Source organism: Anas acuta, chromosome 7 (genome assembly GCF_963932015.1).
Source record: "Anas acuta chromosome 7, bAnaAcu1.1, whole genome shotgun sequence".
Taxonomy (NCBI): Eukaryota; Metazoa; Chordata; class Aves; order Anseriformes; family Anatidae; genus Anas; species Anas acuta.
Genome location: NC_088985.1, coordinates 29,546,894 through 29,572,698, shown reverse-complemented (window position 1 = coordinate 29,572,698; position 25,805 = coordinate 29,546,894). Strand labels below are relative to the sequence as shown.

Sequence of the window (25,805 nt, the reverse complement as noted above, 5' to 3'; positions counted from 1 at the left end):
TTGGTTATAGGCTACTATCTGGGTTCTCTCCAGAGACATCCAGCATAATTAATGATACTGATTTTATGCAGTAAACCATTTGGCTAATCCTGCAAAAGGCAATGGAAGTGCTTTTAGACAGAAAACAGTTTTAAATTTGAATGGGAAATAGGCTAAAATGTCCCACAGCTTATAAGTCACTACTCAGCTATCTGGCCTTGCTTGAGCCAAAGGGTCAGGCTTCCTTACTCTGAATGGATTCCTGCAGGCTACATAATATTAATGCTTTTTGGATGTGATCTAAAGCAATGCTCCATCTAGCAGAGACACTGGCCCCTACACAATGAACTATGTTTTTATCTCTTTCTTTCAATATTGTCTTTCCAAGTTGCTTTCCTCTCTGGCAGTGTCTTCAGATATTTGATGCTTGATCTTTGTATACTTCACATACTGGACAAGCCTGAAGGTTGTATAAGATTCAGCCTTAATTTCTTCCTTTCATTGTAAATCAGCACATAGAATTGCTGTGCTCCTTTGTGCTTTTTCCAGGAAAACTTTGGTCTACCAGGAGAGATCTCTTGCAAATTAGAGAACTGAAGAGCTTCAAATAACACTACTATTTTGCCTTTTTTCTTAGACAGACAGCAACCATTTCAGCTATTAGTTGGAAATTCCCAAGCTGTCCTTATTTAGTATCCATTAAAATAAAAGTACCACAAAGTCTAGTAAAGACCCCCTCTGTCCACTTGTTTGTTCTTTAGGACATCATATCAGATAAGGTAAGAAGCTTTTCCTACTCTTGGAATAAACTCATAAATATTAACTCCTCTGTTTCCTTACCAGTCACAGAGAACCTCACCAGTCACTGGCTGAACCATCTGCATTCGTGGCTGAAATAACTTTTGGGAAGTATTTTGGTGGGTTTTCACTTTGCCAGATTAAATGACAAACAGGCAGATATTCATAAGAAATTAAAAAACAAAACAGGTCTTTATTGATGTCACGCTCAAGACTTCTACAAAACAGTAATTCATTTTATTCAAACAATTGTAAATTTGACTTATGAAAAAATATGCCTCATTATGCCATAATTCTTGTAAGAAAATTAACTTAATAATTTGGTAATTTGGCCCTAGTAACATGTAACTATTTTCTTAGAAGATTTATAAAATAAAATAAAATACAATAAAAAAGTATAGAATGCATTTACTGGGAAAAGGGTGAATAACTTATCATTTAGCAGTCTAACTAAATCATAAAACTTACTTTTCTGAACTAGCTACCAAATTTAAACAGAATATAAAAAGTAGGAATATGATCATCATTGACATATCTCCAAAATACAAGATCAAGACAATACAGTAACTAAAAAGGCACTTCTGGTTTCTGATTCAAGTAAGTATTTCCAGTCTTGGCAAAATTCCTCACAGACATAAGTAAAATCTAAACATCCACTTGTAAACATTCACATAATTCTATCATTTCAACATTAAACCTTTTTTTATTTTTTATAACAAAGCCTAGACATTAACTTTCTGTGGATTCAAAACTTCTGAATCAACAATCAGATATTTTTATTTCTGCAGGCAAACAAATTTCAATACCACTGTTTCAGGCTGTTCTAACAGTTAATTGTCATTTGCAAAGCAAAAGTCTCCAAAGTGGCAATTTAATAAGGCATCATCCAATTACAATTTGCCCAATTTTAGAATAAAATAAAATTAAAATGTTTGTCACATTTCAATACTATTCAACTGAATCACCTACAAATAAAACCACCTTTTGCTAGAACGATAACTAAGTAAATTGACTTCCATATTAAGCACAGAGCAACCATTAATCATCATTAATAATGCTCATAAAAAAGGAAATGAATAAATTAGACTATGAACCACCCTTTTAAAGAGCTACAAGATTAGTTTTATCTCTGGACATTCCCATAGTATGACAGTCTTCAGAAATTTCCAAGGAATTTACAGTTCTTTGAGCTAGTAGTGAGAGAAAAGATGGAGTCTCATTGATGCTTTTTAAAATAAATTTTACAATCTGTTTTCTGGAATAAACCTTTATGGATCAGGTAGGTAACTCTCAGAACATCTTCAATACCCATAAATCAAGACAGCCACACTAAGGAAAATCAAAATAATTTGTATCAGCTGTAGGGTTGGTCCAGAGCATTTATTTTTTTTAAATCTTGTATATTGTCCATCCATCAGATACTCCAGCTTATGCGATTTATAAATCTAGTGTAATTGAATTATATAAAATAGTGTTATTCCAATTTATAATCCAATCTCCACCCAAAAACATATCCTGATCTCACATCATTGGTTGCATTAAAATCTGCTTTCAGAAGTAAAGTTCCTTAGTAAGCATAGACACTACGCAAGGAATCTGCTTCTTCTCACTGAAGCGTGGATCATCAGATTGTGATTCAAAATTTGTGGCAACCACATAGTTGACCCGTGTGAGGATCTGCATGATCTCAAGTTGTTTTCCATGTTCATTTAGCACAGAGCACAGAGACTGCACAAACCAGGAGCCTCTTCCAGGATTCCTCCATGAATAATAACCTTGCAGGGAAGACACATAAAAAAAGTACATTATTTTTCCTTTTGTCTTATTGTCTTGCACTGAAGAACGGAATATCAGAGATTTACTAGTTTCTGTGAAAGATTCTGGATTTACAGTAACTGCACACACAAAGTTAAATTCTTACTAGTTGTATCACCTATCCTGCTTTATTAATGTGGAGAATAACATCATCCGTACGATACCATTCTATATTTACAGTACCATTCTATATGTCTCTGGAAGAGACATATGGAAGAGAGGTCTCTTCCAACCTAGAAATTCTGTGATTCTGTGATTCTGTGATATATTTTCCCATAGAACCTTATTTTTGTATTAGCTTCATGCCATAAATCATCCTCTTTCTGCATTCGACTCAAATTCAACATAGTCACTAAAACAGGCAGTATCCCCTTCCTTTGCCATCTGTAATGTCTGTGCCTTCTTACCTGCCAAATCTGGGCTTTCTCCTGTCTTAGCGGTAGCTAGCATAAAAGGTGCAGATACAACAAATTGGCCCAACATACGCTGGGTCTTAGCTTTTTGCCCATCAGTGTACACCAGCTTATCAATGAGGATCTACAATACTAGGGCTAGTACTGCAGCAGCTGTGATGGATGCATTAGGGGCACAGACACAAGTTCTGTAGAAATACATGTTTTATGAGAGTAACTACTACACTTGGAAAATGTCTATGGAGAACTGAAGATAGGACTTCCAACTTCTTCCGGCTATATTAGCAACTCGAATCAAAGATTAATTCTCTGCCTACAAACTTTGTATATGCTGTAATAAAGGAGTTCAGATCATGGTTCTTTATTAAGCAATTTTAAAAACATATTTAATATAACTTATTTCTGTTCCGCATGATTATAGCCTCATAATCAGATTCACACTCTCTATTTTGATTATGTACCTCCTACAAAGTCAGTGCTACTGTGACATGCATGCTATACTTTTAGCTCCATAGCTCTACAGTAGGAGTATATCCTTTAAAATCTAGCTTCTTGTTAAAAAAAAGGTTGTTAACCATAGTAAATTAAAATTCTGAATGTTAGTGAAAGTCAACATATACAGCACATCTATTTGCACTTCTGAAAATAAAAATGTTACAGTTGCTGAAGACAAAAAACAAAATTAAAATTCTGAAGACAGAAAACAGAATTAAAAAAAAACATCTAACGGAATATAACTGTTTCTTTTTTATTCACTTACACATACCCGGTTACTGAAATTTAAATGTAAAAATGCATATCTAATTTACAAATAGTGCATAATTAATTCATATGAGTGATAAGTTGTCAGGCTTCTTTCCTCCCACACTTTTTTTTTTTTTTTTTTACCTGGCACTGTGGAATATGCAAACAGAAAATCTGCTTCGACTGGAATTTTGTATCTAGGATTGGCATCTGTTTCCAGAGTGTCATTTGCAGGTCCAGAGTCAGTTTGTATACCTTCATCAAATTCAGAGCCTCGGCATGCCTGAAATAGCAGTGAAGATGACAAGACCAGACACATGACAAAACACGTCTTCTCTGCTGCTGCAGTAGGGTATTATATTTACCTTAGAGCTATTACCTGAATGAAAAATAATTTGGGTTTCCCTATAAGGCTTTTACATTTGTCTCCTCTGAAGAGTGCAGTCAGATGTTTGATAGCCATAGGTCCATCGGTGCCATAGATGAGGCCTTCCTCCCCGTGGCTTAGAAGGATACAGGCAAAGCAAGCAGCATCACTGTGATTCTCTTCAGCAGCTACAAGTCAAATACTTTTTAACCAAAAGGAAGTAAAACTTTAAATGAAAACTTCCTGAGACTAAATGTACAGTGGGCCTCTGTTGGAAGGCATAAGAAGTGGATAAAGATGACACAACCCACTTTTTAACAATGTACCTTGAATAAATGAATGCAGGGTCTAGTCCACTGGAGTAAGCAGGCCAAACTCTTCACTAAACGACAACAGTCTTCATTTACTATGACAATAAAACTGTACTTCTGAATTGACTTTGGAGGAAGAGGTGGGGAATTAAAGCTAATCTGTTCAGAAACCCAGTCCTCCTACACAGAAAACTTCATTTAGAGGGGCCTAAGCAATCTGTTCTAATCTGACCTGCTCTGTGCAGTGCATAACTTGGGTGACCTCCAGAGGTCCTTTCCACAATTATTCTATGATTGTAAATTTTTACCTTGCTTCAGTAGTTTTTTCATATCATCACAGCTTCGGTCATTGTATATGTGAACCTCAAAACCTAAGTTTCTAAAACTCTTAGTTAGATCTCCAGCATCTTTATCAGTGCCATTGCGTGTACCCATTCCTGTCAGAAAAGAAACAATACAGTTGATTGCACGTTAGACAATTCAGAATAATTTATATATTGAAAGGTGACAATTTCAAAACAATCCTCTAACATTTTCAGCATTTAGAACAGTTGTGAGGTTCTTTTTAATGTAAAATAATGCAAAGTTCAATGTTAACATGTATCTTATCCTGAAAAATGTTGGCATACCTCCAGAATCTTGGAACACGGAACCTCTGTGGAGGATTCTATCTCCTTTTGGTTATGCAGACTAACACATGCATAAAGCACCCCAAGGAATTATTGTTGAAAAAGAGTCCCTATGATATCCACATAAAAGACACTGATGTAAATTCTTTGAAATAAGCTCTTCATTTAATGTGTTTGCCTAGTGTGTAGGGGAAAAAAAACACAACTATAAAGTTGACTAACACAAATATCATCTGCTTCAAAACTGTACACAGTCTAGAAAGTTAAATGCATCTACCACAGAGAAGTGAGCAGTGCATAGCTATAGATACTAGATTTGTAGCACGGCTACAGCTATTAAGTTATTTTTCAGGGATGGGAAAGTTATAATACAGGCTGCAGATACCAAAGTTCAAATTTTAACAACACACCCTTAAAGTCTGGGACAAAGGTTTAGTTTGAAGTTGGCAGAGCAAGGTGATGTGCTTTTTGAAATATCTACTGCAAAGGAACTGCAAAGAGGTGCTCCAATGTAAGTATTAGATACCAGAAAAAAACTGTAGGAACAACTATTTCTCAAATAAGGTAAGTATAGTAATTAAATTCAATACTCTGAAAATAATAGGTTTATTGATAAATGAAAGGGTAAAAAATCTGAAATCTGTAATGAATGTCATCAAAAGAATCACAGAACAGTTTAGGTTGGAAAGGACCTCTGGAGGTCATGTGGTCCAACCTTCCCTCTCAAGCACGCAAAGAACATTACCTGTTTTGTCTTCAAAATTTTTGTTGTTTATAATAATGCATTTGCCAACTTTCTTGTAGTCCATATTATACTGGAATGTGGGTGTAACAATTCGGTACTGATTACTGAGAGAGGACTTTGGCTGCTCTTCTTCTCCATTCTTCTTTTTTCTATGTGAACCAAACGAAAATACTGTTAGTGGCCAGTCACATGCAACGTGCCTATTTATCTTGACTCAGACTATTGCAGCAGCCCGAACTCGTGTTTTGATTTCTCTTGTATCTGTTTTCATCCTTCGTATTTCAGACAGAGATGTAGAGATATTAACTCATTGCTTAAGTCTTGTCATTTCCATGCAGCAATTACTGTACGCTATTGGATTTTGATGATGGTAAAGTCACACTTGACTGAGCTGCGGTACGAGCAGACCCTGACCCAAATACCACGGATAAAACAAAACAAGTTAGGCTTTTGCAAACTATGGTTCAGGACATAAGTACTGTTTTACTTTTACTATAATTAATTAATGGAACTACATTTATTAATGGATCTTCCTTACTAACTATTCCACACATGACAAGAAGATACACAGTATACCCCATGGCATGATAGGATTTGTTTATTGAATCATCACCATCCCCAGATTTTATGAAGATTGATAGTTTCTACTGAGAAAGGTTACAGATATGAACAGGTCATGTGTTAACTTGGTCTGTCAATCAGTGGTTTGAACCTAAGTAAAATCTAAGTAAATTTTAAGTGTAATCTCATCAGAATCTGAACCTCACATTAAAAAAAAATAAAAATCCCCTATAAATATTCTCCATTCATACAGCTGTTCACTGACCTTTCTGCTTTGTAAGAGAGACATAGACTGAATGACAAAGAGCTGCTGAGAGACAGCATGGACCTTACCCACCAATTTACTCTAAATGAAGAATTATTGAACAATCTATTACAGCCAGGACGCCCGCCTGAAGTACAGTCACAAGGGACTCGGCAGTACTTGATTTTAGAGGTAGACTTTTTGGTCCAGCCAGGTGGCTTCCGATTTTGAGATCTCCACAAGCAGAACTGAAGCCAGTTAGAGCCTTTAAAGAGTCTGATGATGCCTCAGAAATAAAACTGAGCTCTGGAGCAGCACAGTTAGAAACAATGCTCGGGAAAGGGCAGAAGAAGGTAACAACAAACCTCTTACTGATTTAGTCTGGCATCCTGCTTCCAACAATACTTACTGCTGAAGTATGGGAGGAAAACATAACCTGTTTTCTTAGCACAATTAACTGCACTTTACAGTTTGTTTTTAACCACATGAGATTTTTCCCATAATTTAAGCTCCTCATTCTGACATCTTTCTAGAGAATTACCAAGCCATTTGCTTCAATAACAGCCTGTAGACATGAGATTGCTGCAAATTGATGAAATGCTGTGTAGGAAACGTGCTTTCTTACCTACCTGATCTAACAATTGTTTTGGCTCCGTGTCCTCTTTTTTATGACTAAAGGACAGGCCTAACTGGAAACTGTAACAAACCATCTCTGGATGATTCATCATGTTTATATACTACTGCAATTCGATTTTAACACTGTTTCTTCTTATCTTTGAGTGTTGTTATAAAGGACCAAGTCAAATAGCTGCACCTAGCCAGTATTGTGTCTGTATTGTTTTTACACATAACCCTCGTAATGTCATCTCCTCTCTTAGAGTTCTTTTAGAGACTATGAAACAAGGTTTTGAATTGTGCCTACTTGAGGACTGTACTTGATACTCTGAAAGTACAGTGTTTTTTTTCTGGCAAATCACAAGTATTGGTATTCTCACTACATACTACTTCTTGAGGGCCCTGGGAGCAATAATTAAATATGCTTTGCCTCAAAGAAAAAGAAAAAAAAAAAAAGATTTTAACCATTTTAAAGAATTATTCACAGTTGTATGGTGTTAGTATCACATTTGAGATTCAAAGAGATCTTGCATTCTTATTTTAGCCTAATTCCCCCCTATCCCATATCACTAGACTACTCTATAGGAAAAAAAGAAAAAAAAAAAAAAAAAAGAGAGAGAGAAAAAAAAGTTTCAAAACAAATAAGCACCCAGATCAATGAAGAGGCTAATTTCCTCAGTCCACGCTGGATTCAAGTACTACAGATTTCCCTGGCTTCACCAGCTTCCTGACAATGCTGTATGACTAGCAGTGGCTGTTACAAATACTAGGATGTTTACAAGGGTGTTGTACACAAATTCCTTTTTTATGTAGCCCATGAACACTTAGGACAGATCTACAGAAGTGGTACAGCGTTGTGCTTGCACTGACTGCTCTCCTAAAATGCTGGAAGTGATCTAACTGTAGACCAGAAGTCAGGCAGTCACGTAACCGCACACAGAAGCTCTCTGAGAACAGCAGCTGGGTGAATTGGCCCCGGAATGTAGCCCCACAACTTCTGCTCTGAAACCACTTCACTTCCGAGTTCAGGAGTTTGCACTCATTCATGCAGAAAGCCTCAGGTCTGTATGGGATGTAGCTACTGCTGGCATTCCCAAAAGCAAGCCAGAAGCTCTGGGCTGTTCAATGTCAGAATGTCACAGACGAGCCTTGCCAGCATGGCAGTCCGCATGAACCATTTATTTAATTTCCCCATTCCTTTACAAAAGATAGTATGGCTTTGTTCTAACCATTCTTTCCATCCTGAACAGGATAAGCAGATAATAAGCAACCACGGCGTATCTTGCAGGGTTACGCCTATCATTTCTTTACTGGCAGAACAACAAAACAGTTCCAGAAATCTTTTGGTATCTGTCCAAGCTGAATGAATAAGGTTGTGCTATATACTTATCCCTGCTCTGCAGTCCAGTGAGAACTCTTTTTTTTATTTTTATTTTTGGCCGTGCCAAAACAGTGCAATATGGGAATTGCCTGAGTGACCTAAGCTGATAGTATAAAATCCCACTCTTCAGTTTAAACAAGCTAAATAATTGCAATAATGATTAATAATGTAATAAATATGTACTTATCAGCCCTTAAGGGAAATTCCTTGTTAGTGAGAAGCTGGCTTATGACTGAAAGGATAAAGCTTTCCAGAGATTTTTTTTTATTTTGTAAGCATTGAACTGGACACATGTTAATAAAAATGTTGACTTGTTCTCTAGGCATCCTAATCACAGCAGTTTCTGAAAGGGTTTCCGCGGGTTAATTACGTGCTGTTATAAACTGTTTTCATCTATCTGCCGTCAGCTTTATTTCCTTCTGCTTCTCTGACATCCAGTGTCATCCCTCTTTTTGAGTTCAAACTTGCCCAGACTAAATAGAAGCTTGAATTTTATGACTCTTTCCTCTTTCTTTAGCCTTTAATTACAGCCATGCCTTAATTCCTCACTCCACTCGTGGTCAATGTGATCTTTCCCTTGGACAGAAATAGTCTTTCAATCAGTGCTCTCACATATTTCATGTTCTCTCCTTTTGGTCAAGAGTTCAGGAAGATTGAAACTCCACTATGGCACCCTCATATAGCTTGCATGTTTCCATCCTTACTGTGTCTCTAAATCGAGGGCTTAGGCTTGACAATGGTCTGTCTGGGAATGGGACTTTATCAAGTTTATACTCAATTGGTGTCAACAGTGGAAAAATCATTATTGTCAACTTCTTACATTTCAAATATAAAATTAAAGTTTCCCATACCACTTATCATTCTCTTCCTTAAGTTTTAAATAGCAAAGGCCAAACTTCCCATCAGCATTAGTGGCCAAAATTCTGTCAAAGTCAATGGAGATAAATTCATTTGCACCAGTAGTAACTTTGATCTTGACCGTACAAAGCAATGCTAATTATCACGACAAACTTTCCTTTCTGTTACACTTTGGGTAAACTATGGTGTCACTATGTAAAGATATCAGGATTTAAGGATAAAAATACCACTGTTAATGTTTAAATATACTTAAAGATTATTTTCAATAAAAAATTAAAATCTTGTCAGTTATACTGAAAGCAGTGTCTCTTAGCAGTCACAATTGCCTTTACTTTGGCTTCCTTTCTACTAGCATCACTCCTGCACTATCTTTGCTACCAGTATGCTGGTATGACAAAGCAGCATACTAAGAATCTAAAATTATTTAGAAGAATAAAAACAAATTGCAGGTCCTGCACCTAGGTCAGGGCAATCCCAAGCATGAATACAGTGGGCAATGGATTGAGAGCAGCCCTGAGGAGAAAAACCTGGGGGTGGTGGTTGACGAGAAGCTCAACATGAGCCAGCGATGGGCCTGCAGCCCAAAAAGCCAACCATACCCTGGGCTGCACCAAAAACAATGTGGCCAGCAGAAAAGCTGGGGAGGGGGCGTAGTGATAGGACAAAGTGTGTTGGGTACTCTTCAGTTGGTACCCTCTACTGAAAGGGGGTAGATTTAGATTAGATATCTGGGAGAAATTCCTAAGAAATTAGGAAAAAATGTCCCATCCCTGGAAGTGCTCAAGGCCAGGCTGGTTGGAGCTTTGGGTAACCTGGTCTGGTGGGAGGTGTCCCTGCCCATGGCAGGAGGGTGGGAGCTGGGTCATCTTTATGGCCCCTTCCAACCCAAACCATGCTGTGATTCCGTGATCATCACTTCCTACTCAGAGGATGGGAGGGGATCCCTGTTTCACAAAATGTGAATCACATTTGGTTTTACATTTTTTTCTTTTCTAAGAGGAATTATGGTGTTGATTAAAAATTAATTCTAACAATGATATTAAAGGGCATACCTGGGCTTTGAAAACAGCTGTATTCCTTTTTACTCCACAGAAAGTCAGGGACTTTTGGTACTATACTAAAAGATTTAAGTAGATTTTAAAACAAAAAACAAAATCAAACAAACAAAAAAACCACAACAGACAAAACAACAATTAAGATATTATTCAATTTAAGGAAGTTTCCATTCACAGGAGTGGAAAAGGTTAAATTGATTCCATGTATTTCTATCCAAAGTACACATACACACAAAAGAGAGAACTCTCTTTTGTTCTATGTAGTTCAGTAAATTTAAGTTTTATTTGATTAGGATTGTCTCAGAATATTGTGATAGCTTTTTTTTTTTTTTTTTTTTTTTTAGTCTGGCATGTTTCTTTAATCTGATGTGCAGCCATATATCAATTTTGAATGACTGGTAACAGGTTTCTATTAAAAAGAAAAATTGTTTGTCTAAAAAAAGCATGCTTAATTTACACAATACATCATCTCAGGGTTGCTTCTGGAGTCCCCATACCTTTTGCCATTGGAGAATACATTTACTGTTGTTTCAGGTTGCCAGCCTTTCTGTTGAGTCCAGACAAAAAGATGACAGTAGTGGTACAGTGCCAAATTACACAGTATAAATCTTGTTAATCCGTCAACATCCAACAGAACCTTGATGCACTTAATGTTGTGGGATGGAAGGCATCTTAAAACTGCAGTGCTCTTTATTTATTCTATTACTAACCACTGAGGTGTCTCTCTCATTACTTCTATATTTGTTGATATCTTAAAATACTGCATTTCAATAAATTCCCCACTGAATGGAGTGGGTAAGCATGAAGGACAATATTTTACTTTTAAGACTTCTACAGAAACTTTTGTCACCTATACTGCTGATTTTATTTATATGCACTTTGTGTGGTTCTATGCTGCTTTATCTCTTAAAAACCCCACTTCTTCCACTATTGCATGCATGGTGTTTGCACAAAAAACAGGGTGTTTGCAACTACTTATCACAAGTGCTATGTTTGCGCTCCTGGGGAAAACCTTCCGCAGTGGATTTTCATTTTTCTTTTTAGTAAGCAGTTAAAGGATAGATGGGAAATGCTGAAAATGCAAGGTCGATTTTGTCTGAATTCATAAGACATCATCAAATTCTGTGTAGTAAAGCTGAGTGTGGTGGAGACCAATTCAGTTATTCTTTTGAAGAAGTGACCAGGAAACAAAATTCATAAATTTGACAAATCAAGGTTCAAAATTTGGTTTCCCGATTCTACTCCAGTCTCTTCTCTCAGTTAGTAGTCTCTTCATGTCTGTTGCTTTCTGATCATGCATGGATATGTCTTATTCCTATACAACCAAACTGCCAGCTTTAATACTTTTAGCCTGTTTCAATATTTTTATCCAGTCTAATTTCACCATATTTAGTACACCTTTAATTGCTGTACACTTTTCCCTCTTTGATTTTTTTTTTTTCTCTTGGAACCTATTGGTAATAACAAGCACAAGACACTTGTTAAACCTGACTAGAGCTTTTTAGATCTTAAGTACTTTAAGGCAGATTCTTTGTTCTTTGTCAGATCCATTTTGGTAAAATGTCATGCAGATTTAGAGCTGCATGCAAATAATAGATTATCCTGTTGCCTTTTCCCATTAATATTGCATCAGGTTGGCAAAGCAGCAACATTTCTGGACAAGATGAATGTGTCACTATTTGAAGCTTCCTTTATAAAATGAATATTCTTTTACTGTTAATAACCAGCAAGCATAAATTATATGGGATTAACTAAGCATAACCCAGAAAGGCTAGTCCAAATACTACATCTGTCTTACACTGCATTTGATTATATGATTCTGGGTCACACACTAGCAAGGCTGCACGCTGGAATATGAAATACAATCTACTTTAAATACTAATTGGAGCCACTGCATAAGAGATTGGCTTTTGGGAGATCTCCATTCTGTTTGCAATCTGTCTGTGACACACAATTGGCTCTCAAACCTTTTCTCCTGAATATACCCCAGCAGCAGATGAGATTTCCACTTCTCTCTTTTTCAGACAGGTAATGCCTTGCCAACGACTCTCCTTAAAGAGCTTAAATATAATTGTAAACCAAGTAAGAAAAAAAATAATATGCTTTACAATCTATTACTTTAAAGGTTTCCCAAGCTTCCAAATTATGTGCCAGTTGGTAAACTGAAAAACGGCTTAATAGTTGAACTATCTCCTGAGGAAAAAGGAGGAATATTTAATAACATAGGAAGAAGTTCAAGTAAATATTGCTTACTTTCCTTACAGAAAGCTACTAACAAATGACTGCTGATTTTGATGAACCAGCACCAACAAAACAAGCAGTCCTTAGAAAGCCATTTTTAAATATGCTCCAGAGAAATATTAAAAGAGTTAAAGAGATTTCTAATATTGAAGTCAGAATCTTTTCAACAAAATAGAAACTCTTCATTTAGAAGAGAAAAGGGGTCCTACAAAACTGAACATAGAAGTTCCCCTAAAAGCACCTACACGTAATTGCACCTATATTTCTGTGGCAAGGAGATTGGACAAAAGGCATGAAAACTGACAGTGTCAATTTAGAAAACAATAGCAAACATAAAAAGCACAATACAAAGAAGCATTTAAACAGAAAACAAACAAACAGTCCTATACTTCTGTTCCCTCTAACACAATAGCCTTGTTTTCTATGCTAAAGAAATTTTAAATGGTGGTGAAGCAGATCAATTTGGTAACTCTGGCGTGTAAGGTTCATATTTATCAATGACATAAAAAGTCTGGCCAGTGCTTTCTTCTTCATATACCACTCTGCTGAAGTGCCTAAACCACAAAAGTCATTTTTAGGAAGTGGTAGAATGCCAGGAAGTGGCAAGTGTGTTTACTCAAACACCACACCCCCTAATGAGCACATCCCATAGACCTACTAAAAGTAAGAGGACCAGACAGGCCATAAAATAAAGTCTGCTTCTAACTGTTCACAAGATCAGGGCCATAGTAAATATTTAGTCCTCAGCCGCCTTTTAAACTGATGTTCATGACTTCTTTGGAACAGGATTGTCAGCTGACCGAACAAAGATCACTTAAAATCACCAGAGGAAAAGGCTTGAATGGACCTGATACGAGGAAGCTGATGAAGAGCGTCCCTTGTTTCTTAGGAAAAAAACATGTCCTGAGTCCTTCTTCTAACTATAAACACACTAATCTCAGGATTCATTTTGAAAGGGAAATATTCTTGTATCAGTCCTGAAAGAAAGGAGTTAAGTAAACAGTGGAATTACTTCCTTGAACTTGTGAAGATGCCAATAGGGCTGGGAAAGACCTGAGCTTTCATTAACAATTTCTTTGCCCAAGGCAAGACTGGGTTCCAGGCCAGTAAAACAGTTTCATATCGAAATCTGACTTTTGATCTTGCTATGAAACACATAGCAGTATTGTTACAGGTATTGCAGAAAATCTGCAAAATAAAATGCTTCAATTTTTTAAAGAAATCTTGGCATTTTCCTACGTTTCTTATAGCATTCTGTACCACCTCCAACAGTAAAACACAAGCCATAAAAGTATTTATTAAGATAACATGCTAGCTATGCTTTGCTGAGTTAACTTGATGAAAAGTATTAAACAAACCCAAAATGCTTGACTGGTTCCAGGGGGAAGATACATGCCGTTACCCACACTGAGAGCCATATAGATGTGCTCAGGATGGAGAACTGAGTTCAAATTTTGCTTCTGCTGTTGAATAACTGTGAGGAACTAATTCCACATCATTGGGCCTTCATTTTTTTTTCATTACAAATGTAGCCTGAACAAACCTATTTCAAGCAATTACAATCTCATGAAGCAATTACAGATCTCATGGCTTCTGTACAGGATGGTATCAGTGCGCAGTAACCCAGAGAACGAATTTAAAATCCCCTGTTTTGCCCTTAGCAAACACACATTTGCACAATCTTTAGGTCCAGAGTAGGTGAGGTAGCTTACTGGCACGTGCCTGGTGGAAAAAACTGCTGCACTGTGGAGGTCTACAGGGGATTTTAGTCCAGAAACCACTCCCTAGCTTTGGTTACTGCTCATTAGCTTCTCTGAATAGTAAATAATCATGTGTAGGCATTAACAGTTTTACGTTAACTGCAAAATACACAAACGGTTGCAGTGCACAGAATATGGCATTCCCCTAAAGGCCCCCGGCACCTTAATGGCCAATCTGCCATGGTTTATTGGGTTGCAGCTACTCAGCTCAACTGCAGCAGTGGTTGTGTGCATGTTCCACATCCTTTGAAGCCACAATCTGAAGTGTATTAGCTTCAGCCCCAGTACAGCCTTACCTACCACAAAACTTCACAAGCGCAACAGTCGCAGAGGCGACCAAAATCCACCGGTGACTTGCAGCATGCTCACTGCAGTAGCTAACTCTCCTGTGTGTGAGCATGAGCATGCTTTTCCTTTGATCTCTTGCAAAACAAACCACACAACCTCATTCAGTAGTTTCTACAAACCTGCAGCTTATTTTATCTGAAGCATGTTTTTCAGATTCATACCCAAACTTTTTCAAAGATTTGCTGTGCCTAAATAAAAATCCAGTGTTTAAATGCCCTCACTATTAAACATCTGCTTGGCTGAATTTATCTTGTGTATGTTTTCACTCTGTTGGGTCTACTTATGCATTGTTTTCTTGCAAAAAGTGCCTCCTATCTCTTAATACTATATCCCACATATAAATTATAAACAAATTATCTTTCAACTTCAGAGAAACTAAACAGAATACATTTTAAATCCTTCATTGTATGACATTTTTTTAAAAACCTGAACTACCCTTGTAGTTTTTTTAGTGACATTTTAGCTTCAGACCCCTCTCCAATCAGGAGGGAAAGTTTTCTAAGAAACTTTCTACGTTTTCTAAGTTTTCTAAGAAACTTGGAAAACAGAGAAACCCGGTTAAGGACAACTGGAAACTCATTGTGTAATGAAAAGAGTTGAGCTATTTGAAAGAACAAACCTCGGACTACAACTTTTAACATATTTTGTACATTACAGCTATTTCTGGAGTGCTAGTTGTTGTACCTAAATCTATCATAAAATCACAGAATCATCTGGGTTGGCAAAGACCAACCAAGGTGGATCCTATCAAGCTGACCTACCGAGTCCCATCAGTAAAACATGACCCTCAGTGCCAAGTATCTCACTCTCATAATTTCCTGTTATTGATTGGTTTAACATAACTCAAAATCAAAACCATGGCTACATTTTTATTCGTTAAATACAAATGAAGCAGATGGAGTACACTGGTTCTAAGCAAGTCCTACTTAGTTAAAAAAAAAAAAAGTTTCAACAGTCTTATGTCTTACATTGTCCACATGACAGTTAAAAAAAAGACAGGATAAAATAAGATAAAAATAAAAACAGCAGGTAGCAGTATCCTAGTCTTTGGGCGCCTGATATTGTATGGACATTTTACAGCCTATACAAAAATTTGGAGGTGTAACACCCACGGTTGACCAAAACAGAGCAAATTCTAAACTCTCAACCATCAATTTGTAATTCACCTTCAGCTTCCTAATTAACTTCCTGTATGGTATCTCCTGTGCAGGTCTCACAATATTATATGCAACATAACATTCAAAAGGTAAAATTTGACCAAATTGCTTTACCATATTGCTTGCTGAAAGGCTTTCTACTCATTTCTGGAAAACCTGAGCGTATACATCTTCCACGGGGGTTCTGAAAATTGAAATCTTGCACATAATATCCCAAGTAGTATAAAGTATATAGGCAACTCCCAATTATGCAATAAAAAGATACAGTCTCTTTTATCTGTCATAGGAACTAGGACTACTAAGAAGTTTATAGAGGCTGCTTGGAAAATGACTCAAAATAAATCAAAGCCCCCAAATACTACTTCTAAAAAAACACATTCTAGCTAGGATTACCTATTGGAAAACACCAGTAAAATTATTATTAGCTTGATATAAGCACCACAACTAAACTCTTTCAGGGTGCACATCCATGAGATTTCCAAACAGGTGGTGGAGAAAGAAGGAGATAAATAACTTTCTACAGTACCTTGGCTCATCATCAAATGGCACTCCACACTGCATCTGAAAATAGCTTCAGCTTGTGCTCAAGAGCAAGTCTAATCTTCTTTGCTAATGCTAGGAGCCCACCATGCTCAGGGCTACATTGGAGAGTGAAACAGGTTGTGTTCTGTGCTCCGGCCCAAAGATTCGCCTGTGTCAGCAGTGGGTCACGCTGGACTTTTCTATGGGGCTATTCAAACCCTCACAACTATCACCCTGCGAGCTGAGGTCATGCAGGCCTGACCTACCTTTGCTGACAAGCGGAAAACACGCTCCCATCACTCTGATTCTATCACTGCTCCTATGCAAGAGTGTAGGAAAACAGAGCAGATCTTGAGATGCAGGTGGGACAGCAAGCTTTGCTTTTTAACACATCTTCCTTCCTTCTCTAAGAAGCTGATTCACCATCACTACAATATTTACACAGAGAATGCTCCTAAGAAAATAATGCAAAACAGCACACACAGTTTACAAAACCTCTTTTGTATTCTAATTCACTGAACTATTTCCCACGTTTACTCTTACACAGTTTTTGTTTATTTTAAATTTGGATCATTGTTGGTTGTTTTACAAGGTTAAAAATGAAAATATACAACAGCTTTCCTCCAAATTTTAACTGCTGACAAGCAGAGTTTATTGTAAGGAAGGAAATAAATTACTACAATGAAAAGGAATTAGGCTACTTAGCTCACTGTTGTGATTGCTACAGATATAGTTCAAGAATAACCCCACATTTGCTGTGCTGTACATGAGAAAGTCTCCAAGGAGAATGGAAGCAAATACTGACTATGAATTAATGACTTCTTATACTTTAGGATAGATGCTATTTCAAGACACTTGGCTATTTCCTATATGGCACGTTTATTAAGTGTCCAAGGGAAAGCACTGTCCACAATTGTAACTCGTTGTTAAATGTTCCTGCCGTGTACTCTAGAAGTTGAATTCTAGATCTAACAAAAAGTGCAGTAACAAAAAAATAAAAAACAACCTCCAGCTTAAGGGAGAGCAATGAAAAAGAAACACCTCTGTTGCACTATGTTAGAATCTCTTATTGTCTATGTAGGAATTAATATTAGCAGGCTAGAGATGCCAAAAGCTATTACTTCTGAAATTATATGTTCAGTGCTTTGGGGGACATCCTCTGGTATTTAGCCTGTGAAAGCAGAACCACAAACATCACACAAATTAAAATGACAGCCTTTACGGGATGCTGAAAGGAAAGATCATCACCCGTTTACAGGAAAAACTATGGCACATGGTGATTTGCTTGGAGACATAGAGGAAACCTGAGGCTGAACCAAGTGTTCAGTTCAGATCTCTTTATTCCAGCCCAGAGCATAAATTCAAATAATGATTCATTGGCTCTTATTTCTTTTAAGGTAACTTGCTATTTTTATTACACCTAATTTAAGGATAAAAGAGGCACTTAGCAATATTTGGGTTTGAAAGGTCTGTAATATTCTGTGGCTGGAAAACCTGTAACAGAACTTAATTTTTTACCTTTAAACTGTGAAAGTTATGGTAAAAAAAGATGAGGTATCATTCAAAGCATCATTTGGATTTGAACACATTATTTTCAATGCAGAAACAGCTGATCTGGAGGCCAATACAGTTGCTTCACAACCATACAATGATACCAGCAGCAGTTTTTCAGTAAATAAAGTAATTAATGAATTAGATCAAGCACAGTGTTCCCCAGTGTCTCCCCAGTTCTGGCGCCAAAAAAACAAAATGGACAACTCCGGAAAACATGCGGATGTGAGAAGGAATAAAGAAATACACCATGCGAAACTACTCTTCACTAAGTGCTACCTGCAAAACATCTTATAAACCAAACAAAAAGAAACTGTTGGTAACCAAAAGTGAATGGAAAATATCTCCTGAAAAGCTAGAAGAGCAATAAAAGAGTAAGGCCAAAACAAAGACAATTTTCTACTCTCATTGCAGCTCCAAAGCTGTGGCTGAATCTCAAAAATGAGTATTTATTCTTTGAAAGATAGGATTATTTATTTTGAGAAATGTGACTATGCTGATATATGGGGCGTGAAGTTAAAACAGCTTTAGTAACATCCATGGTTCCTCACTTTGATGCCATGTAGCCCAAATAAACACCATACAGATGAAATGAAAAACACTCCTATATATCTTTGAACCTTGGATACTTAATTGGTGGATATCATAACTCTTGAACTACGGAAGTAAGATATGCACTGATGTTTCTTGCAAACTTTCAAATTAATTAAAATAAAGAGTCTCAAACTTTACAGTAGCCTGACTTGGTAGAAAAAAGTAACATAGAAATATTCTGTTGTTTTACACTGTTAAACAGCTGAAGTACTCTTGGTGAGTGTATGTCAACGTACCCTACCAGACTCTCAATCTCTTTATGGGTATTTTGTTAAAATACATGTGAGGCATTTGGCCTTCCAATACCTAAAAGGAGCTACAGGAAAACTGGGGAGGGACTCTTTGTCAGGGAATGTAGTGATAGAATGAGGAGTGATGGCTTTAAGCTAAAAGAAAGTAAGTTTAGATTAGATGTTAGGAAGAAGTTCTTCACTCAGAGGGTGGTGAGGCACTGGCACAGGCTGCCCAGAGAAGCTGTGGATGCCCCATCCCTGGAGGTGCTCAAAGCCAGGTGGATGGGGCTTTGGGTAACCTGATCTGGTGGGAGGTGTCCCTGCCATGGCAGGGAAGTTGGAATTGGATGGTCTTTAAGGTCGCTTCCAACCCTAAACCATTCTATGATTCAAAGTTTTTTGCATTAATGGTACTACAGTATCACAGAGTTTCAATGGTAACTCAGTATTTGTAATTTTTACATATATATTCAAACAATGTCTTCTGTTTCCAGACAGCAGAGCTGCTGTGGATAAAAGTAACTAGCGGACAACGGTTATATATAAATATAATTAAATTAGTATAAACCTGGTATCTAGATACTACTAACAACTACCCTCTTCTGCATGATGCTTCTTCATTGAAGCCAACTGTCATGATTATTAACAGAGCCAGTGCTAGTCTACCAAATTTTGGGCATTTTCAGATGTAACTTTAAAAAATATAACAATATATTTTGAGTAAGAGAAATCCTAGCTCCATATAATACACTGGCACACAAATTCTACTCTATTTCATGAAAAATTTGTTACCTGGATGCTAATCTAGGTTTTACTACTCTGTTTCTCAATCTCCCTAACAGAGTTCCCTAATAAAAGACTCCAAATGAAGATATTAAATCATACTTTGGAGAAGTAGAGACTATTTTTAAAGTCTCAAAAAGCATAACATGAATACATGCAAGAAAGAAGACAAAAAAAAAAAAAAGGAAAAGTTGTATTAGTTTTTAATTATAACAAAGAATTTAAAAATGTGTTTCAAATCCTCAGCTCAATATTTGTTTATCAATGTCTTTTAACATTTTGTTTGGCTCAGGCTTGCCAGAGTGCACCCTGATGTCTCTGCTTTCTGAAACACAACTTTTTTGTTCAACTGCAAGTCTGTAATTTTTGTCTACGTTGTGTTTTGTAGTAAACAAAAGTGAAACCCGTCTGCCATCTAGTGGCTAAAAAGACTCAACACTCCTAAAACAAACCCAAACACTTTATTCACCCAAATTATCTAAGTAATAGCATTTTTTCCCAGAAAAGGAAATATGTAGTAGAGAATTCCCCTAAATTGTGGCACACACAAGCCACTCTGTGCCTTGTTCTGAGCTTTGTTACCTCCTTGGTAAACCAGGGTCACAGACTTCGTGGAGAGAAATGTGCCGTATCGAAGATTTTCACCTATTACTGCTCTTGCTACATAAATCTCCAGTCACAGCCAAAGGAAGGTGAATTGAAGCTGTGAAGCTACTGGAATAAGTTGGTCTGCATGGCTTTGAATACAATTTCTCATTGTTCTGTTCTCTTCCACATTAGAATTAACATGCGGATCTACCAAGTTAGTTGTTTTCCTACTGAGATTACGTATATTAAGCACTAATAATTGAAACAGAATGCTGAATTTCCTTGAAAGTACTGCACAGCTGGTAAAAATTTGGTTGCTAAAACAAAATAACAGAACATATAATTGCAGACAATCTAAAGCTTTCTAGACACCATTTTTTTTCAGGTATTAACTTTCTGTTGCCAAAGTGGAGTCTTGGCAATCAAGAACCAATTCTGTTCTACCTAACAGTACATATAACTAGTAGCTGGTACTGACAAGTAATGAGAGTTAAGAGAACAAATAAAAAAATGTAGAACGGAATATTCTCAGAGAAAACTCATTTAGGGACATCTTGTACCAAAGATTTTAACATCAATATTCCCACCAGCCTTTTCTTCCATGTATTCATCTATTTTCTTCTGAATTCAAGTAAAGTATTTACATCTGCATATCCTGTGACATTTTACAACTTCATCGTACAATTGCACTCTGAGTTTTGTTGAAAATACATCTGATTCTTTTAAAGTGACTGCATAAACTTTTCATTGGATGCCCCCTAGTTGTTTTGTGAGGCACCATGATCAGTCACTCTCTATTCACTTTCTCCTACATCACAGTCACTATCATACCCCATCTTTCTTTATGCTCTCACATTCTTTTCCTATCTTCCTCCAGGCCAAAGAGTTGTAGTTTCTGTAAGACCTTCTTGGTAGAAGAGCAGCTCATCACTCTTTAAACTATCATCAGCTTCTTCAAGGAGCTTTGACAGATTTCTTGGGCTTTATTTTTCTTCTACAAAATCTACGTTGAATCTTCTCAAGTACCTCTTATTTTATTTTATTTTATTTTATTTTATTTTATTTTATTTTATTTTATTTTATTTTATTTTATTTTATTTTATTTTTTTCTGTATTTATTTTATCTGAGTGATTTTTTATTTCTAAAGGAAAATGTTTCAAATTGTATCTTCAAGGAGTTGCCAAAAGATGAATGCCTCAAACTGATGAATAGCCAAATTACTTGAAAAATTTCTTATAAAAAAAGAAAAGTGATAGAAATGCTGATTCTTGCCTTTCCTTCAGGAACGATTAACTTTGAGTTGCATAATTTAATAACAGTATTAGCATATCACCTCTTATAAAGAAGACCAATCGTATATTAAAAGACACATTTAATAAATTTTAAAAGAAACCTTTGAAAAGTATTTTGCAAGATTTAGAAATAAATGTTACATTGTCTATTTTGTATTATGTGAGTTTGTGAAAATTAATAACACGCATACACATCATATAACACACTTGAGGAATGAGAAAATGAGAGACAGCAAAAGTAGAGTGATTTGCTTAACAGCACATCAAAAGTCTTCTAAGACTAAGGCAGCTTCAGTTCTCTCACAGATTTGCTATACCCATTAGCCTCTCATAATAAGATGCAAAAATAAAATTAACTGGTACATATACTTTCTCTGAATTATACTCTTCGCTTGAATGTGAATGTCCAATAAAAAAAAAAAAATCAAAACCTCTCTGTAAATGTAAGTCTTAGTAATAAACACCTGTAATAAAATACAAGAAGTTCACAATGTGAAGTAGTCTTTTTCTGACAATAGTATTTGTAAATTTTGCATGTTCATTTTTTGTCTTTTTCATTTTCAATCACATTTATCTAGTGTTTTCAGGAGTACAGACAGCAGTACATAGTTCTTGTGGCCTGTACATTTAATGAAAGTGAGATTATGCTTCAGTGAGACTACTAGGCTTTAAAATGAAATGCTTTTAATTTCCTCTGTAATGGGTTACATCTCTAGACTCAGTGAGGCTTCTTTGTGCTACAGCCTAGATGGCACATCCAGGCTTCAAACTAACTTAAATAGTCAGCAGGGGATTCCAGTGATGTAGGAGATTAGCTGAGCTGAATGCGGTAAAATAGATAATTAATGGCATATTTAATTCCCAGCTCTACGAAAGGGCAATGTTTAAGACGAGGGGCTACAATTGATGCTAAACGAACTTAGTGGTCTCTTGACTACCAAATAAGCTGATGAGAGATACTATAGGTCTGTGTAAATCAGAGCCGCTTGAGGGCTGTTCAGCTTTAGGGTACTGATTAGATACACCAGACCTGACACAACATACAGCTTCTCTCTATCAGACCCTCTTTGACACTGTGGGCACAGCAAACTGAATACTAGAATCCCATTAGAAGAGTAGTATCATAGCTGATAGAAAAATAATAGAAATAAAAGTAGCAACTTACCTTGAAAAAATTGAGAGTCTGCTACTTCTGTCTGGCTTTGCATCAACTACATCATCTTGACCTTCATCACTTCTCTCTTCAGTAGGACTATCAACGTGGTGAGCTCCTGACATCTACAAACATAAGTACAAGAACGTAAGTGTCCCTCAATGAACACTATTATTTCAGAAATTCTTATACAAACCGAAACATTAAACCAGATACATGTGGGATTGCTGGTCTCGTATGATACTTAATCAAGGAAGAGTGGCTATAGATTTTTGACACCGCATTCACGTGACCCTGCACGTGCTCAGCCACCTCTGTACTTACTGTCTTGTGGTTGTTATCAGCAAGTCTAACAGCACTCAGAACTGCAGATAAGGACAGAAATAGAAATCATTCTATGATCTAAGATCATTCTATGATCTATGATCTAAGATCTTACTACTAATTCCCTGAAAATTTTCATGGTTTGGGAAAAGGTGTGTTTAGAACAAAGCAAAGACAATTAACTAAAACTGCAGTCTCACCTGGTACAGAAACACCCAGAAATCTCCTGTGTTTTCATTTACATAAGCAAATGAGCATAAGAGAAAACTCGGTGTTATCTTCCATGGATGGAATCTTAATTTTTAATTTCTCTGTTTTGTCTGTATCAACCGTTAAGACCAATTTTATATTCTTCTAATGATTAATTAATACATGTGTACAGTCGTTAGGAAAAAACATGAGTGTTTCTTGGAAATTAAAAGACTTTTCATGACATAAACAAGCCTCTTATGCAAATTGCTGTATTTCAGCCAATTTTTTGGTACTCTGGTGTAAGCTTGGAACATCTTCAGCCATCTCAAAAGGGACAGTAGGTACCACATGGCTGAGTTGGTCTAGTGGCTTTTTTTTTTTTTAATGAAAAAAAAGAAGGTCTTTCTTCTGTGTACTGAGTTGACCACTCGCTAAGTTTACTTAGATTGTTAAACTAGCAGAAAACTGTAAGGAGTCACTTTTTGATAGTGCTGCACCCTGCATCAGCTCAGCGCGGGGCGAGAAGAGCAGCGGAGAAGCAAAAGCGGGACCCCACACCTTTGCTACCAGTGGGATTTGCTGAGCCGTTTGTCCAGCTCTGGCCTCAGATTTTCAGGAAGAAAATCCAGCAGCTTTTCCTGCCCCATTCCCATATTTAGGCAGATTAAGGTTGCTTTTGCAATGCTTTTACTCAGAAGCATACAGCTCTGTATCTAGCTCGGGCAGCCCGCAGCAGGACCAGGCTGGCTGCATGACCCCCAACACCACTCAGCAGACTTTTAAGCTCCCCGAGAGCAACAGCAGCCCCCATTCGACAAATAAACTACTTGTTAGCCACGCTTAGAACAGGCAAGAAAGGAAAAAGCGAGCAGTCAGAGGAGGCCGAGAAGCCGCCCCAGGGCAGCTGCCCCACACAGGTGGGGCAAGCACCAGCGGCCATGCCCGGAATCGCCAGCTCGCCTCCAGGAAATGGCCGTGCGGCCACCCGGCGGGACGGCCCCGCCACAGGGGGAAAGGCCGGCGAGAAGGAAAGGACCGGCAGGGAGGGGACCGGGGGGGTCGGGGGAGGAGAAGCGGAGCCGGGGGAGGAGAGGCGAGGCCGGGGGGGAGCGGGCAGCGGGACAGCAGCAGGGCTGGGGAGGAGGGGGGGGCGCGGAGCGTCAGCCTTGGGAGGAGCGGGGAGGGCGGCCGGGGGGCAGCGAAGCGGATCCGGGGCTTGCCTTGGCGCTGGGCTCCGGCGAGGCAGAAGCGAAAACGAAAACGAAAGCGCCAGGCAGCGGGGAGGGACGCCCCGGCCCGGCCCTGCTCCGCCCAGTGTCCCAGGGGTGCCCCCGGCTCGTCCCCCCCCCACCCCGGCTGCCCCGTAGCCACAGGCTGGTCGCAGCCAAGAGAAAATTAGGAAATTGCCGGGTTTAATAGCGGCGCTCCCTCACACCCCCCTCAAAAGGAGAGCCTTAAGTTTCATGGTGATACGAGGTTGTCTAGATCTAAGGAATTTTTTTTTTTCCCATTTATAAACTTCTGTGGCATTTCCGTATCTTTCCAATTATTCACTGTGTTGCATCTCTGCTAATTACGGTATCCCACTGTGTAGCCTCTGCATCAGGCCCAGCAGTCCAGTACACGGGCTGGAGATTGGCACAGTCTTACTAATTACTCCTGGATGCGGGCTCCAATCCTGCAAAATCATACACCTACCCAGCGGTGCGCGGTGTTTAACATTCACTACCTGAAGAGATTTACATCAAAGCGACATCTTTCACTGTAACTGCTTCGTAATTGGCACAAAACACAGGCGCCGTAACAAACAGCCTTTTGCTTCCCGACAGGTCACCGCTTCGATGTGAGCGAGCAGCCTCTGAACTGCGCCGTGGCTCTCGCCAGGCCCGGCACACGGCTTTGTGGGATGACGCCTGTAGCTCCTGGTTGGACGTGCAGCCAAAGTTTGCACCTGAGAATCAGACTCTGACATAATCCCATGGCTCCTTGCTTGCCATCTGTTAGCTGCTGCTTTTCAAGAAGCCAACGCCATTTCTAAATCTGTGATAGAGCGTTACGGGCAAGAGAGAAACTGGGAATGTGTAGGTCTTTGAGTAAACGTGTGCAGAGGAGAGGTGGGAGTGGACTATGCCATAACCAGCTATGAGTGACACTGGCTCCTGAGCTTCAGAACATCCAAATCTGCTTTCCTGACGATGTGTGGAGGTTATCCAGGAAATCCAGAAGCTGTATGCTGACTGTCTTTCTATGTCTTGACAGCTAAGTTTGTCCATTGCCACCAGCCCTCACAGCCAAATCAGTAGATCTAGAAATGTCTGTTCCCAAAGTCATTGTAATGCTATTGCAAAAGTAGTACGATATTTGATAACACTTCTCAATTTTGAAGAGATCACTTACAGATCTATATGTGGGAAATTTACGACTGAAACTGTTGATGAAACCTCTCTTTGTCATTTTCATGTTAGTTGCTGACATTCACAAAGTGAGGGGTTGATTCCTCAGTGTGCTGCAATGCCTTTCTTAACTACCTGTTGGATTAACTGATTTTAAT

The 25,805-nt window shown here is 37.9% G+C and overlaps 1 protein-coding gene across 2 annotated transcripts; it reads right to left on the bottom strand.

Moving 5' to 3' along the window:
* Positions 1-950: 950 nt before the first annotated feature.
* Positions 951-24,516, bottom strand: CASP7 (caspase 7). 2 transcript variants are annotated; one of them, XM_068688624.1, is made up of 7 exons: positions 24,475-24,516; positions 22,751-22,863; positions 5,802-5,950; positions 4,736-4,864; positions 4,129-4,304; positions 3,894-4,032; positions 951-2,552 (listed from the first exon to the last, which is right to left on the bottom strand). In XM_068688624.1, the coding sequence occupies exons 2-7, from the start codon at positions 22,861-22,863 to the stop codon at positions 2,329-2,331; spliced, it is 930 nt and encodes a 309-aa protein (XP_068544725.1). In that variant the 5' UTR covers positions 24,475-24,516; the 3' UTR covers positions 951-2,328. The 2 variants fall into 2 exon arrangements, with proteins under 2 accessions (XP_068544725.1, XP_068544724.1); XM_068688623.1 differs by lacking the exon at positions 24,475-24,516 and adding an exon at positions 23,263-23,286.
* Positions 24,517-25,805: the final 1,289 nt, after the last annotated feature.

Coding starts and splice junctions, on each gene's coding strand:
- CASP7 (XM_068688624.1), bottom strand. CDS start 22,863: ATGTCAGGAGCTCACCACGTTGATAGTCCTACTGAAGAGAGAAGTGAT. Junction 5,951..22,750: donor AGACTCTCAATTTTTTCAAG/GTAAGTTGCTAC, acceptor TGGTTCACATAG/AAAAAAGAAGAATGGAGAAG. Junction 4,033..4,128: donor CCAAATTATTTTTCATTCAG/GTAATAGCTCTA, acceptor CTGCTATTTCAG/GCATGCCGAGGCTCTGAATT.